The sequence below is a fragment of the Centruroides sculpturatus genome, unplaced genomic scaffold, assembly GCF_000671375.1.
Source record: "Centruroides sculpturatus isolate CEXI.00-Female unplaced genomic scaffold, Cexi_2.0 scaffold734, whole genome shotgun sequence".
NCBI lineage: Eukaryota > Metazoa > Arthropoda > Arachnida > Scorpiones > Buthidae > Centruroides > Centruroides sculpturatus.
The window spans coordinates 283,227-301,525 of NW_019384907.1; the positions used below are offsets into that span (position 1 = coordinate 283,227).

At 27.6% G+C, this 18,299-nt stretch overlaps 1 protein-coding gene across 1 annotated transcript; it reads left to right on the forward strand.

Annotated features, from left to right (window-relative positions):
- Positions 1–50: 50 nt before the first annotated feature.
- LOC111631583 (CCR4-NOT transcription complex subunit 7-like) lies at positions 51–13,714 on the forward strand. The gene is made up of 7 exons (XM_023375846.1): positions 51–137; positions 501–792; positions 913–1,109; positions 1,207–1,368; positions 5,444–5,621; positions 11,213–11,290; positions 13,372–13,714. The coding sequence occupies exons 2-7, from the start codon at positions 625–627 to the stop codon at positions 13,498–13,500; spliced, it is 912 nt and encodes a 303-aa protein (XP_023231614.1). The 5' UTR covers positions 51–137; positions 501–624; the 3' UTR covers positions 13,501–13,714.
- The last annotated feature ends 4,585 nt before the right edge of the window (positions 13,715–18,299 follow it).

Here is an 18,299-nt window from a genome sequence, read left to right on the forward strand (position 1 = left end):
AATGTAGTGGTTTAATATCAGATATAAACTGTTTAGATAAAGTTAATGATAAGTGAAATTAAATATGTAGTAGTTGTATTAATAACTGCTGAAAATTTTCGTGTCCAGACTTTGAATTCAGGTTTTTTTACTAATTGGTAAGACATTATTAGATTTTTTTCTAGTCCAAATAATTATATAAATAATTATCGAGATTTAATAAATATGCTACAATTTAAATAAGCATTGTCTATCTTGTATTTTATTATTTTCTTTTATAAAAAATTGGTAAAAATGTTAATATGCCTATTGTAATTATATCTAAAAGATATACTATATTGCTTCAAATTTATTTGCAAGTTTAAATTCGGAATATTCATCACTTTATTAAACATTTTATAATATCGTTTATTTTATAAGCAACTTAATTTAGTTTTGAAGTTTTGTCTTTTATTAAAATATATTTATCTAAAAAATATTTTTAAAGAATTGTTTGATTAATACATATATTTTATTTTCAGTTGTTTTCTTAGTAAAATAAAGAATGCTGTCACGTATTTAGCAAGTTATTCATGAAAGCGAGAGGTTCGTGAATATTCATAACTCATACAAACCGAACTTGAACATTGTTGATGTCTGATTACAATGCCTGCATTGTCAGGACCCAGTCCTGGAAATAACAGTAATGAAAGTAGTCCCAACGCTCAAATTAGTAATGAAGCCTGTGGGATACGAGACGTGTGGGCGTTTAATTTGGAAGAGGAGTTTAAGGCTATTCGTAAAATCGTCCAAGAGTACCAGTATGTTGCCATGGTAATAAACAGTCAATAGTTATCTTGATTTTGTTAATTTTATTTAGATATATTATAAACTTCAAACAAATATATTTTATATAATTACTCATATTGACATGACACTAATTTTATTCCACAGGACACAGAATTTCCTGGAGTTGTAGCACGACCAATTGGAGAATTTCGTAGCACAGCCGATTATCAATATCAGCTGTTACGTTGTAACGTTGACCTGCTAAAGATTATTCAATTGGGTCTTACATTTTTAGATGAGACCGGTAAAATGCCTTCTGGTGGATATTCGACATGGCAATTTAATTTTAAATTTAACTTGACGTAAGTTTATGTCATTGTAAATTTTCTATTCTGTTTAAAAATATCTGTAATTTTTAAAATCATTCTAAAGTTTTTTTTATTATATACATTATTTTAGTGAAGATATGTATGCCCAAGATTCAATCGATCTGTTAACAAATTCTGGTATTCAGTTCAAAAAGCATGAAGAAGAAGGAATTGAACCTTATGAGTTTGCCCAGTTATTGATGACATCAGGAGTTGTTCTTTCTGAAAATGTTAAATGGATATCATTTCACAGGTATAAGATAAATTATGTTGATATAAAAGCTGTTTTAGGTTACTGCTTTCTGAATACTAAATTTTTCATTATTTTTACTATATTTTGGAATTGATAATAAAATAATGTACATACAAACATGAATAAGGTTTTAATCTTTCAGTAAAGTTGTTTCCATACATTTTGTATTTGTCAGTTACTGAATAATTTCCGGTGGAGGTCAAAAGTACTTGTGGAATTTAATAGTGACATAACACTCGTAAAAAAAGGTTTTTCGTGGATTGTTATGAATAATTTCCTGTTTGTTTCCTTTGATTTCCTGATTTGATTGCCTATTTGTTCCCATTGATTCAGTAAATATATAGTAATAACACTTAAGTGTTGTGGTGTTATTAAAATAAACTTTAAAAATGAGAATGTTCGCTAGTACTTTCAGTAGCATAAAGTTACCTTCATCAGGCAAAATCGAATATAACAGCTATCGAGTTTTAAGCTTTCAAACAATGGCAATAAGCTTTTTTGATTCAGTAAGTTATACCGATAGAGAATAGGAAATACCAAATACAAAGTCTTAAGTAAATCATCCACACTACTCAGTATTAGGAAAATGTTTGCGTTTATGCAACATTTGGCAAATATGAAATATGTGGAGCCATTTTAAGATAATGATTTTAAAATACTAAAAGTGCTGGTTAAAATGCATTCTGTTTTCATTAATTTTTGAGATAGACTCATTTGTCTATCTTAGGAATTAAATTTTTGTACCATATAAGATTTTAGGTTATACAATCAACTTTTTTGAGGAGTAATGATTTTGTCAGTGCAAAGTGTATTGCACAAATGTTTTAGTTTGGTTTTTTCAAACATTTCAGTATAGTTCTTTCACCTTCACACTGGGCTTATTGTATAACATACCTTATTAAACCTTACTGGTGCCTAGTGACAAATTTCATGGGTAAACAAATGTTTTTGGGCTCCTTCTGAGCTCTGCTTTTTAAATGATCTGTGTTCTATGTATGTTCCATTCGTAAAATGCAGAAAACTTAAAGCAGAGCTCAGAAAGAGCCCAAAAATGTTTGTTTACCTGTGAAATTTATTACTAGGCACAGGTGAGGTTTAATGAGGTGTGTTAAACATTTTAGTTTTAGAACAGTAGAATACACAGCCTTATCACCAGCAGAAAATGTTTATACATCTACAAGTAGAAGATGCTCATTTTGACAAAGATAAAAGACATGAAAAATAGAATCAAATGCAAAAAATGTAAAAAGTTTGTATGGTCGTGTCATAAAACCCATGTAATGTATTGCAAGTTACGTGAAGACACTGATACAGATAAATTAAATATTTTACTTTGCATTCAGTGTTTTGAATTTAATAAGATTGTGTTTTTATTTGTCCATTTCTGTATTTTAATCAACTTTTCCATTTTTGTATATCAATGTTAAACTATTCAATAGAACTACTAGTAGGCTGGTGACAACATGCAAACAAAAAAAAAATGCATTTCCAAAATTAATGAACAAGAAATTAGCAAAAGAACTGCTCACTTTTACTGATTTCTTGGTTTCTAAGTACTGTAGAATGTTTATTAATAATAATAATCAGTAATTTGTTATTGTCTTTTACATTTCCAAAATTTTTGTATGTGGTTATTGTTTGTATTGGTTATTGTATGGGTGCTTATTATGTGGTTTAAATTGTTTTTTTTTACTGTATATTACTTCATTTTTTACCAAAAGATAATTTTAAACCAAGTATAAGATAGCTGTAAAAAACTTGTGCTTTTCAATGGGGTAGAAACTTAAGAAGAGTATTCATTGTTTTTCTATGTCAGGGCTACATGGGGTTTAAAATTTATAATAGGAACATAGAGTTTATTTTTAAAAACAATAAAAAAATTGATCAGCTTTTATGCATATAACTTTTAAAAAATGAAAAACATATTTATTAATTTATCTGTTTATTTGTACAATTATGACTTAGTTGGATTCTGCAATTATTACAGAATTTAGCTGTTTTTTTTAATAGGTAGCAAGAAATAAATTCAGACAAAACATTCAGACAAATGAACATTCTTAAAAATAAATTTTTAAGAATGTTCATTTGCCTGAATTTATTTAAATTTCTCTTATTTTTATTTTGTATTGCAGTGAAGCATTCAAGTTACATTCTATGCTACTAGTCAGACTAGAACACATTGTAATGATATAAATAACTGAAAACAATTGGAATCTAGTTTTATGTTAGTTTTCAAGCAAAAGTGAAATAGCAAATAATGTGGGAGCAAAAGAAAAATACTTGAATTAGAATTTAATAAAAATAATATACATATATACAATTATAAACTCAGAATCTTATAGTTATAGTTCTTTTTACCTCTGTGTCCTTACTTTTATAAATTTCTGTTTGTATTCTTGTCTACTTGGACCTTGTTTATTAATAGGATTTATTATACTGGTGTAGTTTCCAATTAGCAAATAGAGGACTTTGAGTAAGATCTCCTCTATTTGCTAATTGGAAACTACACCAGTATAATAAGTCTTATTCGTAACAAGACCCAATAGTTATATATTAAAGCCAAACAATTGCTGAATTATTATATTTGTAGTAATATTGGGCTATATTACTACTACTATTATTAATTAAATGCTAAGTAATTTGGCACTAGAGGCAGGCATTAGGTGCTATGTCTTTCTAATTTAATAATTAATTTAGAAGGTACTGGAAGAAAAGAATTGGCTCAAAGCAAGACTTGATCTGTGACTTCCACTTATCTAAATTGGTATGGTTATGTCTAAATTAATAGGTTCTGGAAGCGATGATTGGAACTGGCAACACGACTGCACGGTTTGCAGGAATTGTGGGTTTGAATCCCACTTTGGGCCTATTTTCTTCTTCTAGAACCTTCTAAATTAATTATTAAAATTTTAATTTAATTTTAATTATTAAATTTAGTAAGATATGGTACATAAAGGTGCAACTATGCAGATACAAATTTAGTAGCGAGAGAGAGATTGCGAGCGATATAGTTCTCACAAAGAAAAACATGCCTAAGCAAGAAGCTAGAAATCTCGCCGGTTTGAGTGAATTTCTGGTTCTTGTACATATCTGACAGGGTTTGATATTTATTGTGTCTCGCCTCTTCTCACCACATATTCTCGCGCACGTGGAAAATTCGCTCACTTGCATTTGCCTAGATACACTCTAACACATGCCTCTAGTGCCAAATTACTTAGCATTTAATTAATAATAGTAGTAGTAATACAACTTGATATAATTTGGCGTTACTATACAGATAGGTTAGAACATGTTCTAAAAGATGAAATACTTACTTCATTTAATTAAAAAAGTTAACTTTTAAATGTGAAAATGATTAACTCATGACATGTATCTCATTGGGACTTGGAATATGGCATGCATATCAAACATATATATATATTGTTAACAATTTAACAGAAATTTTAACTTCTACTGGAATTTTTATATTCAGCTTCATAAATTGGAATATTTTACATGCATAAACAACTTAGTTTAAAATTTACAATTGTATAAAAACACATCTATTAATGATGATTCTGAAATAGCTGGTTGGACTGATAAATTGAGAGAGACAGAAAACTACAGTTAAACAATTTTTGGTGACTTTAATTTAATTGTATTACAAAACATATTTTATTAGTTATGTTATTCTGTATTTTAACATATAATTTATGAATTTATGTGCCATATTATGTTATTTTTCTTACAATTTAATTTCTGTCAAACTTTTTTCATTTAGTTATAGATATTAACAGAATATTTAATATATACATGCTAAATTTTAAAAATAAGAATATCCATACATATTTTGAAACATTAAATCTATCAAGTGTATAATTCTGAATTAAAGTAGCTATAATTATTTTTTATTTGTATTTTATTAAGTAATATGCAAAGAAAAGATCCTCATATTATGGTTATTTGTTAAGCTATGATAGCGTTTAACTATTTATAAAAATGCTTCAGTATAACTATTATTAGAAATTATAATTATTATTTTTAAAAAATCATTAAAATATTCAAGTAAATAAAATTCCTTTTTTTAATTTTTCAGTGGATACGATTTCGGTTATCTTTTAAAATTATTAACAGACCAAAATTTACCTTCTGAAGAATCCGAATTTTTTGAACTTTTGAGAATATATTTTCCCACTATTTACGATGTAAAGTATTTAATGAAAAGCTGTAAAAATTTAAAAGGTGGATTGCAAGAAGTTGCTGAACAACTTGAGGTTAGTGTATAAATGAATATTAATATTATAATGATGACAAACTTGTATAGCAGCAAAAAAAGGTTTATTAAACTGGAAAATAATATTTTCAGTCATGTTTAATGATCTTCATCAAGTTTATATTCCAAAAAATAGAACATTTACAAATACTAACGGAAACAGATTAGAGATAGGCAAATGCTGAACATATTTAAATATAAAAAATATAAATAAAAAATTATATAATCTGCTACATTGCTGTGACATGCACAAAAAAAAAGACGAAATAACAAAATGCATGTTACCTTATGTTGCATAGATATCAAACCAAGGTTGTTAAGTATGCGATATCATCTTTATCGATTGATGTTTGTTGTTTTTTTTTCTAGTTTAACAAACCTTTTCTGCTGCTGCTGTACAACGTTGTGTGTATATGATTGAGCTAACAGCACTTGCTCTACGTATCAAAACACTTTAGGGTAAATTTGTTGAAATTTATAAATGGATTACAACATTCAGTAGCGCAAATATAATACATGAATTTCAGATTATAGAAAATTTATAAAAAAATTAGCATTTTTGTGGATTTCTCGCAACTGTAATCTATATATACAGTATAAAGAGAAAAGTTTTTTGTGTCTGTCCTTTTGCATTTGAAGAAAGTATGAGAACATTTAACCAAACTTTACAAACATTATCCTCTCATTCATTGTCTTTTTGAAATTTATATAATGTCAAGAGTGCAATATCAAATTTTTCTGAGCACTGCCAAGTATATCTGCTAGTTTTAAACATGTTTAAATATAGTTTCTGTAAAATCTGACATGAAAATGTAATAATATATAGTAATTGTATGTATATTTTGTAGACTATACACTTTCAAATGCAGGATTATCGAATTTAAAGAATTATTTAATATAAGTATAATCAGTGATTCTAACAATAAAGGAAATGTACAGGATTTGTTTCTTATAAAATATATTCTGAGTTAATAAAATTAAGTTTTAATGGGATTAATATTGAAAGAGTGGAAATTATCAAAAATTCAAATCTATTTTTGAAAATTAAACTAGTTTTCTGCAAGTTTGTATTGTTTGGCAATATGATTATGTCTTTTTGTTTCTTCTTCAGCTCCTTTAACTTTTTAGGCTAAAAATAAAACTGTATATCTTTCTTGCTTAGATATAGTAAAAACATAATTAAACAACTTTGATATATAGAAATAATTGCTACTAAAACTGTAATGCATGTGAAAATTTTATCCAATTTAGATGTTTTTGGAATTTCCCATTTTTTTGCATTCCATAAATCAATAATTCATATACTATTTTTCTTTTTTGTGTTTCCTGTTTGAAGTATGAAATGTGCTAGGTTTGAATAACTATGAAATATGAATTTCAAGTGAAATAATAATATGCTTAAATTAACCAGGATTCAACAGTATAATTTAATGTTAAATTAAAATTATAAAACGTAAGAAAAAATTAGAATTTTTTGTGTTCTTATCAATCAGATACAGGTATAAGTAACATTCATTAATTTTTCATATTAATATTTCTTATAAACTTGTGCATTAAAGTATAATTAATTTTTATCTTTGAAATTTTAAGACTGCAATTATTTTATTTTGCATCTTTTAATTTAGAATACTAACAAAAAATTCTTTAATTCTTTTTTTATATCACTTTATTTTGTTTATTTTTGTTAATACACTAGTATCTTTTTGAATTGGTAAAACATTTATATGAATCAAGCTTTATTTTGTAATTTAAAAGAAAAAAACAAAATATGATTATTAATTTTTGCATAATTTTTAATTACAGTAAGGAGTTTTATTTATTTTTTCAATATTTCACTTCATATAAACTAAATTTTTGAACTAATCATTCATGAACAGTAAGTATAATATAACAATATAATAAAATTACTTAAAATATACAAAATACATTTGAAATATATACAGAATTATAAAAGAAAAAGAACAAAATTGATTGAAAACTGATACTTTTGCGAAAGTCTGAATGGGATAAGTTTATTTTTATATTCTTTTCAGGTTACTATAATATAATAGAAAAACTTAGTTTCATAATACAGTTAATAGGAGAAAAAGTAAATTAAAATTAGGAATAATTGTTTCCTTAAATAAATTAAATTTCAATTTATTATAATAAAATTTAATTTCATTATACATAATGATTACTATTAATACAAATTACATTTTCAGTTTATTTTAAATTGATTTGCATTTTTCTTGTACTTAATAATCAAATAGAAATGATATCAGAAATTTTATTATAATTATTGATTTATTATACGAATAAAACCTTATTGTATATAAGAATAATAATTAATTTTAACATATAAAGTATTGTAATAAATGTATTACAGTCAAGTGTTGTATTTAATCAAAACTTTTCATCATTATTTATTTGGTTCCTTCATACGAAACATAGACTCAAACATCCAATGTAAGTGTATGATTTATTGTATATGTAGGGATTTACAGACACAGTACACCCATCGCAGGGCCCAAAAAAATCTAAAAGGATAGATCCCTCAACCTGTACAGTTACGTCCTACTCTCCCTTGATATCTTCGATATGGTCTATGCTTCATTTGAAGGAACCAAATAGATATTATTAGAACTTTTACTTACTTTGCATGCTTCTTAAATACACTTTTAAAGTTATTTTGTGTTTATATCAACATTACAAACATAATCATTTTTAATATTCAATAATTAAGTTTGTTTTTTGCTAGTCGTATATATAGATTTGCAAATTGAAAGCTTTTAAATATTGTCAATCAACAAAATTACAAAAGTAATTGTCAAATTTTAATAAATAGAAATGAAAATTCTGTAATTACAAACTTGTAAACTGCAGGCGATCTAATTACTAGTACTTGGTGTATTTGTTTTGTATGTATATGTGTAAATCATAATGTCAAGATCGAGTACTGTCTTTCCATTTGTAATCAGTAGTAATATATTCATATTCAAGGTTTATGAATTGTGCAACTATAATTATAATATCTTTTTCTTATTCTGTATTTGTATTTGTAATCAATTTCTTATGATTGAATAAAAAAGTTTCCTTATTTATAAAACTATTACAATTCATTTCAAATTCATTGAAGTTCCTTAATAAAGAGTTCTTGAAGATTTTCTATTGAGACACTCTTTGAGAAATGGTGTGATCCATTTCACTTATACACTATCTACTTTATGTTTATAAGTATAAAATAGATAGTGTATATGTTTAGAGCCGTGGTTACTGCTAAATTAATGACTAGATAACTTATTTTCAGAATAATATTTACATCTTTTCTATAGAGATTAAATGTGTTATCATTTTGTGCAATGTCATTTAAATGTTGTCATCATATACAACATTTGCATGATGATATCACAGATGACACAGCTAACAATGTTATGCATGATGTCACCGGCAGATCAGTTTTGTGGAATGACGTTGACATCAAGGTTAACTTTTACATGAATATGTGAGTATGTCATGATTCATTTTGAGAATATCTGAGATATAGAGGGGAAAAAGGATCATTTATTACTTATTTAGCAATTGGATTTAGTTTACTTTTACAATTACATATAAACAAATTTCAGTTACTAAAAAATGTATATTGAAACCTGCTAATGTGACCACCTGTGTAAGATGACCACTTTGAGCTGGTCCGTTCAGTGGTCACATTAGCAGGTTTTACTGTACATTAATAACACATGGTACAGTTACTTTCTAGCACCCTCTCGGCTGTACACTGCAGTCAGATTTTGATAATGGTTTGATTAATTGTTCATCTACATTTCAGATTTTTTCCGACAATAAAATAATAAAAATTAGTTTCTTGTTATAAGATAAATGATTTTATAAGTTGAATTATTTTCAGGTATTGAATATTTAACAATTTTCATGAATTAATTTTCATTAGTATTCAGAATGTTTTAATCCATGGAGCTTTCAAATTTCTATGTATTGAATATTCAACAGTAGTATAGCAAACCATGCAGTTTCAGTTGTTGAATATTCAGTGATTGATTAGAATAAGTTTTAAAATTAAAGATTGTAAATTCTACTTTCCTGTGTGTTTAATAATAATGATTTATTTTATAAGATATTAAATAAATTGAAAGGTTTTAAAGTGAATTTAAAAAGTATTTTAATTTAAAATTTTAAACCTGATAAAGATGAAAGAAAATAAAACAAGAATTGTTAGTTGGGTTTATTGGCACAAGGGTTTTTGTTTTTTCAGATGTTTTAATTACTTAATAAATGATTATACAGGGTGCTTAGTAAAGTCCCTATACGCCAATGCACGACATACAACACACAGTAATGAATGCAACAAGTATGCAGGAAAATGAGAAATGGACATGTTATAAATAAACACATGAGAAATACATGTTTTACCATCTGTGCTTGATGTGCAAGTTAGCGTTTTGTCCTTTCTATTCGTACTATTTACGTATGCAGGATGTCCTTTTGTACTAAATCAGTCATACTCTACAACTTTGTAATTGACTTTTTTCCATATTGTTCATTGTTTGTGAAATTAGAGTGCTAAATTGTGAATTTTATCCCTAGAAGCACTGCAAACAGTCTTGTCTCGTAGCACATAGTCACTTTACCATAACTGTAAATCATCATCATAACTGTAGCTATCTGCATTTGTCAGTTACATGGATACATAAGGACTTTACTGTTCACCCAATATGTCTGCTGTTCTTACTGTACCATTATAATATTAAAACAAGAAGCTTTTTTTATGTTATTTATGAATTTTCCTATTTTGCAAAGATACTTTACTGTTAAAATATACTGATAATGCACTTTCATCTTATCATAGATATGAAATTACATAATTACAGCTCTTTTAGTAGTTGGCCAGATGACTGAGTTGATAAAGATATTATTGTATAAAGAGACAGTTATTGAAATTGTTATTCTGTTGTGATTTGTTTGAGATATTCGAGAATTCAATTAGAGTATTAATGATGAAGTTATATCAAAATATTTAATTAATAATGATAAATGTCTGCATTCTTGATTTGTAAGAATGAAGATATAATTTTATTTTAATGCCAAATAAACTGTGAAATATTAAATCTATTAGCTTTAAGATTCTTTAATGAAACATGCATTTACATTCTCAGATTAAAATACAGTAAGGAAGATTATAATTTATCTACAGATTTTGTTTATGATGTAAAGATGAATTGATGTCTTTAAAGTATTTATTCTATTACAAAAATTTTCATTTTAAACTCTAATAATTAGCATCTTTCCGAAAATAAATAAACTAATAATTTATTTCCTAAGTAATAAACAACTTTATCTTTAATTAACAATGTCAACAAATGCTAAGAACTTTCAAATAAAGAATAATCTTTAAATTGAATGTATTAATGACGATTTGTAGATGATGTAAAACATCTCGAAAAATATTTAATCATGAATAAATCTTTGAGCCCGTTAAGCTTTTAACATTTGTTTACTTTGTTAAATTATATTTATATAGCTTTTGAAATAATTTCATTAATTAAGTTATGAATATGTCTTTGTTTGGAAGTAATTATATTATTATTGTTTGTTTAGCTTGAAAGGATAGGACCCCAACATCAAGCAGGAAGCGACAGTTTGATAACTGGTGCATCATTTTTTAAAATGAGAGAGGTAATTATAATCTTTATAGGTAATTGTTAACAGTGATGTGCTACTTAATGATGGTCTGCATATACATTAGAGGTACTATAAGATTATAATAAAGATGATAAATTCATAGCTGCCTATATAAGTAGTAGAGTAGACAATATAAAATTTAAGTACACTCTATAATTGCTTCGAACATATCCCTGTCATCATGTGGCATTTACCCACATTTATTCAATATATTCAAACAGAAATAATAGTAATAACTATCATTTTTTCTCTTTTGAAAATATGCAAGTAGTAATAATTTACAAATATTAAATAACATTTTATTTTTTACTGTTATTTAATTTATTATTATTTGAGAAATGTTCTCTCCATGGTTGAATGTGCTTTTATTACATACCAGTCGTGTTCAGGATATACGAAAAATAATTATTCATTTAACAACAGTTTAACATATTTAAATTTTATAATTAATACATTAAGAGGGTTTGTTTACAAGTAAGAAACAAATTATTATTCTGAAATCTTATAGTAAATTCTTACTTTAAATCATCTAATATTTCAACCATAATTGTTACTTATATTTATAAATTATACAGCGCTGTTTAAATGTATAATTTATTGAAAAAATTAATTTTCTATGTAGATGTCACATAACAAATAAACATATTCTCTGTTAAAAGTAATTGATTTACATAATAGAAAGGTTCTAGATCACTGATAAATAAATATTTACTAAAGTTATTTCTTAAATATCCTGTAAATGTACAGTTTAAAAATTTGCTATATGTTCTTTTGAACGAGTAAAAAATTATTTTACTTCCTCAACAAATAAAATTACAAGATATAACTTGTACATTTGCTCATTAATATTAATTAATACTAATTAATTTGAAAAATCATTGTTTAACTTAACGATATTTAAATCTTTTCATCTTTGGCCGCTGCAGTTACATACCAGTGTATTGATTTGCATTAGAATCTGGTCATTGCTTTTTTTTTTATCACAGTAAAATTATAAGTCAATCAATGTTTGCTAATTTTTATTACAGAGGAAAACATTTTTTGATGTGTGTCTGTGTTGGATTGTTATTCTATAACATGTAATTTAACAGAATCATTTGTTTTGCTTTTTAAACTGAAGTAATTGGTTGTTAAATTTTCATTATTGAATAAAGAAAAATTTTATGTAGCATTTGACTGATGAAATTTACTTTAATTTCACTAAAATTGTTTGAAAGCACTCAAAATTTAACACAAATACAAACTATACATCCTCCTTTTTGACGACAACTAGAACTTTTTTGTCATCAAACAGTAAGCCAGTTGCAAACATCCGGTTTAGAGCAAATGATTATTTTATTAACTTTATCTAATTGTTTTTGTATCCTCTCTTTGATTGCTCTATTCATTAATGTTTGTATATACATTTCTTATCTGAGTCTTTTACTGTATTTCTACTTGGATGTTTTTCATTCAGTTTTCTCTCACTCACATATATATAATAAAATATAAACCTTTATATTCTGGTGCTGAAATTTTATGGAAAGACAAACAAACAAAGTAAATAAAATGTCGTTGATTGATGCATATATTTTATGGCATATAAGATGCACTCCCATTTCAGCATGGAATATTTAGAATAAACTATTTAGTGTATCAAGACATTCTGCACTTTTGGCACTAGGTCCTAAATATTTTTACTGTTTAAAGAAATCACTTACAATTAAAATTTCCAACAGTGAGCAACAGGTAGAGATTATCTGTAGACTAATGAAGGCCTTTTGGGAAATTCATTCATCTATGGAAGATTACAACTTCATTTATATGATTTGGGGTAATTTTTCAAGTCTTTTTTGGATGAAAGTAGTTTCCTATATGCTGAAGAATACAGTAATAATTTGGAGACACGATTTACACTTTTTAATTAATTTTAGAGATTTTTTAAATTTTTTTTTTGTAAAAATAAAGAGGATTTCTGATTCTTAACATCATTTCTAATCATTTAAAAAATCACTAATGTTTGATCAAGTTTTTTGAGATGAAATAAAAATCTTGTATTGCTTTTAACATCTGTGTTGTTGATATTTTTTTGACAGATGTTCTTTGAAGATAACATCGATGACGCAAAATATTGTGGACATCTGTATGGTCTCGGAACATCTTACATTCACAACGGGAATTCGTATCCAGATGATGCTCCTTCGTCCGGGACTCTCTCTTCCTGACCTTGAAGAATCGTGTCGAAATGTCGAATCCAAATGAAAGACCAGCGATGTACAGACTTCTTACAAGCATTTTGATTGCTAGGCATTTGTAGTCTTGCATGTGACACCTTTACATGTCAGTTCTTAGACTTCTATTAATTCAACGTATGAGGTGTGATTTATATGTTTTGGAATCAAAAGGAATTTTTTCAGAGGGAATGGAAAAAAAAAAACAGATTCACATCATCTGTAAGTTTTATTTTTGTTTCAGATATGCACAGAATGGCATCATAGTATTATATATATATAAAAGTAAGATACAGTTTTTCATAAAAGACCATAACAATTTGTCCCATAAAATTTATAATTTGTAATTGAGAGAGTCGACTCTTCGTTAGAAAAGTCATTCTTAAATACTCATCTTATATTTCTGTATACTTTCTTAAATGTAAAAAAAAAAAATATATCTCCCATTTTATAAGTTTTGATACATTGTATACTTTACTATATTGCATTTACTTTTGTTTAGGCATTGTCAGCTCTTCTAATTGTACAGAATGTCGTCCGGATTATTAATATATTAAGAAAACGATTCCCATAGCAAATTTACTTTTGCTCTCCGTGCGTATAAAACTCATTTTCGATACCGATCCCATTTTAAAATGCATGATCCATTTAGTCATTTTTTTCTCTGTTTAAAAAAAATATTTCTCTGTATTTATGCTGTTTAGAAATTTAAGCTTAACTAAATTGATAAGTCATTTACCAGTGCATGTCATATAACAGCGATGTGTCATTAATAAGAGAAAAAGAAAAATCTGAATTGTTTTTCTTTACAGAATAGAAATGATGCTATAAGTGTTGGTGTGCTTGTAATTCATTATGTAAATAAACAACTTTAAAAAAGCAAAGTTTTATTTTATATTTACTTTATTAAACAGTTTATACTTTGATGTTAAACATTAGAATCGTTTAATTACTACAAAACTACATTTTAACAGTTATTTAAAGAAAAATTCTACCAATCTTGAATTGTTTTGACACTGAAATTTCATAGATTAATATAATATTTGTACTGTATACTTATAATTGATATTGATTTCATATCATGTTTATGTTTGTCAATTGTCAGGATGGCCATGTTGATGCTGACTACTGGTCCATATATGCAGAATTGCAAACAGTCTACACAGAGATTAATGGAGTTATCGATTGATTTGTAGATGAGTTTGAGAGATGCTTTTAATTGACTTGTGAGCACTAAAATTGGCCTTTCTTTATTGCTAGACTTATTACACCACCATAGGACATCACATTAGCCTTATAAAATCACTTTATTATTTCAAAATGAATGCATTTCGGACCTGAAGTCCCTCATCAGCTTGTACACTAACTATTTTTTACTAGGTGCTTTTAAGTAAAGAATATTGTATTGAGATTACTTTACTGCTTGGTTTTGGTTGCTATGTCATAGGCATTCAATGCCAAGCATGACCTGGTGGTTCCAGGGCATGGAGGATTCAGGAGCTAAAGTGTTCAGAGACGAGTACTAGTTGTCTATTCCTGGAAACTGATGTAAGCCAAAGAAGCATCCAATGGATTGGCCACTTGAACAAGTAATATCCATACAAGATACAACTGCTTGTATTGGTTATACAACATGCATCTGCTGCAACACTTCAGCAAAAGTAATTACAACAAATGGACAGAATGTTCTGAATGGGTGCAGGAAAGACTGCAAACAATGTTGACTTTGGAAAAGACATTCTTTTCTCCAATAACCATAACTGGAGAGATTAACAGATATGACATGATACTACAATGATCCCAATCCTCATTGGATGTGGGCACACAAATGAAGGAAAGCAGTCAGATAATGGCTTACTTTGGGATCAGGGACCACTTAATGGCAATCTAAATGGGATCAGGTGCAGGCACAACTGGAGGTCATGATTATACCTGGTGAATGAGGATATGACTTTCCTGCCTATTTTGAACAAGATGGAGCACCCACCCCATTATGCTAGGATGGTGCATGTTTGGCTGGATTACCAGTTTCTGCATTTCTGGATTAGACAATGTGGTCCCATTGTGGTTTCCACTGTCACCAGACCTGACACCACTAGATTTTTTTCTCTGAAACTATTTGAAAGAGGAAAACCTACCATCGTAGTAGATTTGGGATCCAGATCACTTGAAAGCATGCATTTTAGTTGTATGTACGTACTTATGTAACACATACTATGCTCGGATGTACTGTACATCATGATTGGCAGGAGCATGTGGACAAGTGCATTCAGGTGGAAGATGCTCATATCAAACACATGTTATAGTGTAATGCATATTTTTCCATATAATATAAATTTAAAAATTTATATTATATGGAAATTTGTATTGTCAAAATATCTCAAATTTATTTCTCCTTACTCAGTGTCATGCTTTACATATAATAGAATAAATGAAGATCAGCATAATTGTATGGCTCCAAAGTTGTTGGACATCCAGTATATTAAATATTTACTGTAACACAAGAAAACATTTTTCAAGAAATTATGGTAAATTATATAAAGTGTACTGTATATCATCATTAGACTCTGGACGATACTAATTTTAACTTCATGTTTGCTTAAAAACTACTGCAGAGACTAAATGTAAATAAGTATATCAGAGTTCTTTTTATAATATTTGTGATCTTAGATTTATGTTCATAAAGATTTGTATAAATCTTTCAAAGTAATTAATTCATTCTAATATATTAGGAATGTGGAATGGCAAATATTTATTCTACATTGAATTAATGATACAATAGTTAAAAATTAACTTACAATAAATCAGGTTAGAAAACTGTATGTCGATGAAGGTTATAAAGAATCTAAAATGCAATTTAAAATGTATTTTATTAAATTAAAGATTAATTTTTTTTTAAATATTAAAAACATATATATATGTTTTTAATATTTAAAAAAAAATTAATCTTTAATTTAATAAAATACATTTTAAATTGCATTTTAGATTCTTTATAACCTTCATCGACATACAGTTTTCTAACCTGATTTATTGTAAGTTAATTTTTAACTATTGTATCATTAATTCAATGTAGAATAAATATTTGCCATTCCACATTCCTAATATATTAGAATGAATTAATTACTTTGAAAGATTTATACAAATCTTTATGAACATAAATCTAAGATCACAAATATTATAAAAAGAACTCTGATATACTTATTTACATTTAGTCTCTGCAGTAGTTTTTAAGCAAACATGAAGTTAAAATTAGTATCGTCCAGAGTCTAATGATGATATACAGTACACTTTATATAATTTACCATAATTTCTTGAAAAATGTTTTCTTGTGTTACAGTAAATATTTAATATACTGGATGTCCAACAACTTTGGAGCCATACAATTATGCTGATCTTCATTTATTCTATTATATGTAAAGCATGACACTGAGTAAGGAGAAATAAATTTGAGATATTTTGACAATACAAATTTCCATATAATATAAATTTTTAAATTTATATTATATGGAAAAATATGCATTACACTATAACATGTGTTTGATATGAGCATCTTCCATCTGAATGCACTTGTCCACATGCTCCTGCCAATCATGATGTACAGTACATCCGAGCATAGTATGTGTTACATAAGTACGTACATACAACTAAAATGCATGCTTTCAAGTGATCTGGATCCCAAATCTACTACGATGGTAGGTTTTCCTCTTTCAAATAGTTTCAGAGAAAAAAATCTAGTGGTGTCAGGTCTGGTGACAGTGGAAACCACAATGGGACCACATTGTCTAATCCAGAAATGCAGAAACTGGTAATCCAGCCAAACATGCACCATCCTAGCATAATGGGGTGGGTGCTCCATCTTGTTCAAAATAGGCAGGAAAGTCATATCCTCATTCACCAGGTATAATCATGACCTCCAGTTGTGCCTGCACCTGATCCCATTTAGATTGCCATTAAGTGGTCCCTGATCCCAAAGTAAGCCATTATCTGACTGCTTTCCTTCATTTGTGTGCCCACATCCAATGAGGATTGGGATCATTGTAGTATCATGTCATATCTGTTAATCTCTCCAGTTATGGTTATTGGAGAAAAGAATGTCTTTTCCAAAGTCAACATTGTTTGCAGTCTTTCCTGCACCCATTCAGAACATTCTGTCCATTTGTTGTAATTACTTTTGCTGAAGTGTTGCAGCAGATGCATGTTGTATAACCAATACAAGCAGTTGTATCTTGTATGGATATTACTTGTTCAAGTGGCCAATCCATTGGATGCTTCTTTGGCTTACATCAGTTTCCAGGAATAGACAACTAGTACTCGTCTCTGAACACTTTAGCTCCTGAATCCTCCATGCCCTGGAACCACCAGGTCATGCTTGGCATTGAATGCCTATGACATAGCAACCAAAACCAAGCAGTAAAGTAATCTCAATACAATATTCTTTACTTAAAAGCACCTAGTAAAAAATAGTTAGTGTACAAGCTGATGAGGGACTTCAGGTCCGAAATGCATTCATTTTGAAATAATAAAGTGATTTTATAAGGCTAATGTGATGTCCTATGGTGGTGTAATAAGTCTAGCAATAAAGAAAGGCCAATTTTAGTGCTCACAAGTCAATTAAAAGCATCTCTCAAACTCATCTACAAATCAATCGATAACTCCATTAATCTCTGTGTAGACTGTTTGCAATTCTGCATATATGGACCAGTAGTCAGCATCAACATGGCCATCCTGACAATTGACAAACATAAACATGATATGAAATCAATATCAATTATAAGTATACAGTACAAATATTA

What these genes read in the sequence shown, in the direction of transcription:
- LOC111631583 (XM_023375846.1), top strand. Translation starts at nt 625, where the DNA reads ATGCCTGCATTGTCAGGACCCAGTCCTGGAAATAACAGTAATGAAAGT. An exon ending in AGTACCAGTATGTTGCCATG is followed by an intron (nt 793 to 912) that starts GTAATAAACAGT and finishes TTTATTCCACAG; the next exon opens with GACACAGAATTTCCTGGAGT. An exon ending in CATTTTTTAAAATGAGAGAG is followed by an intron (nt 11,291 to 13,371) that starts GTAATTATAATC and finishes TTTTTTTGACAG; the next exon opens with ATGTTCTTTGAAGATAACAT.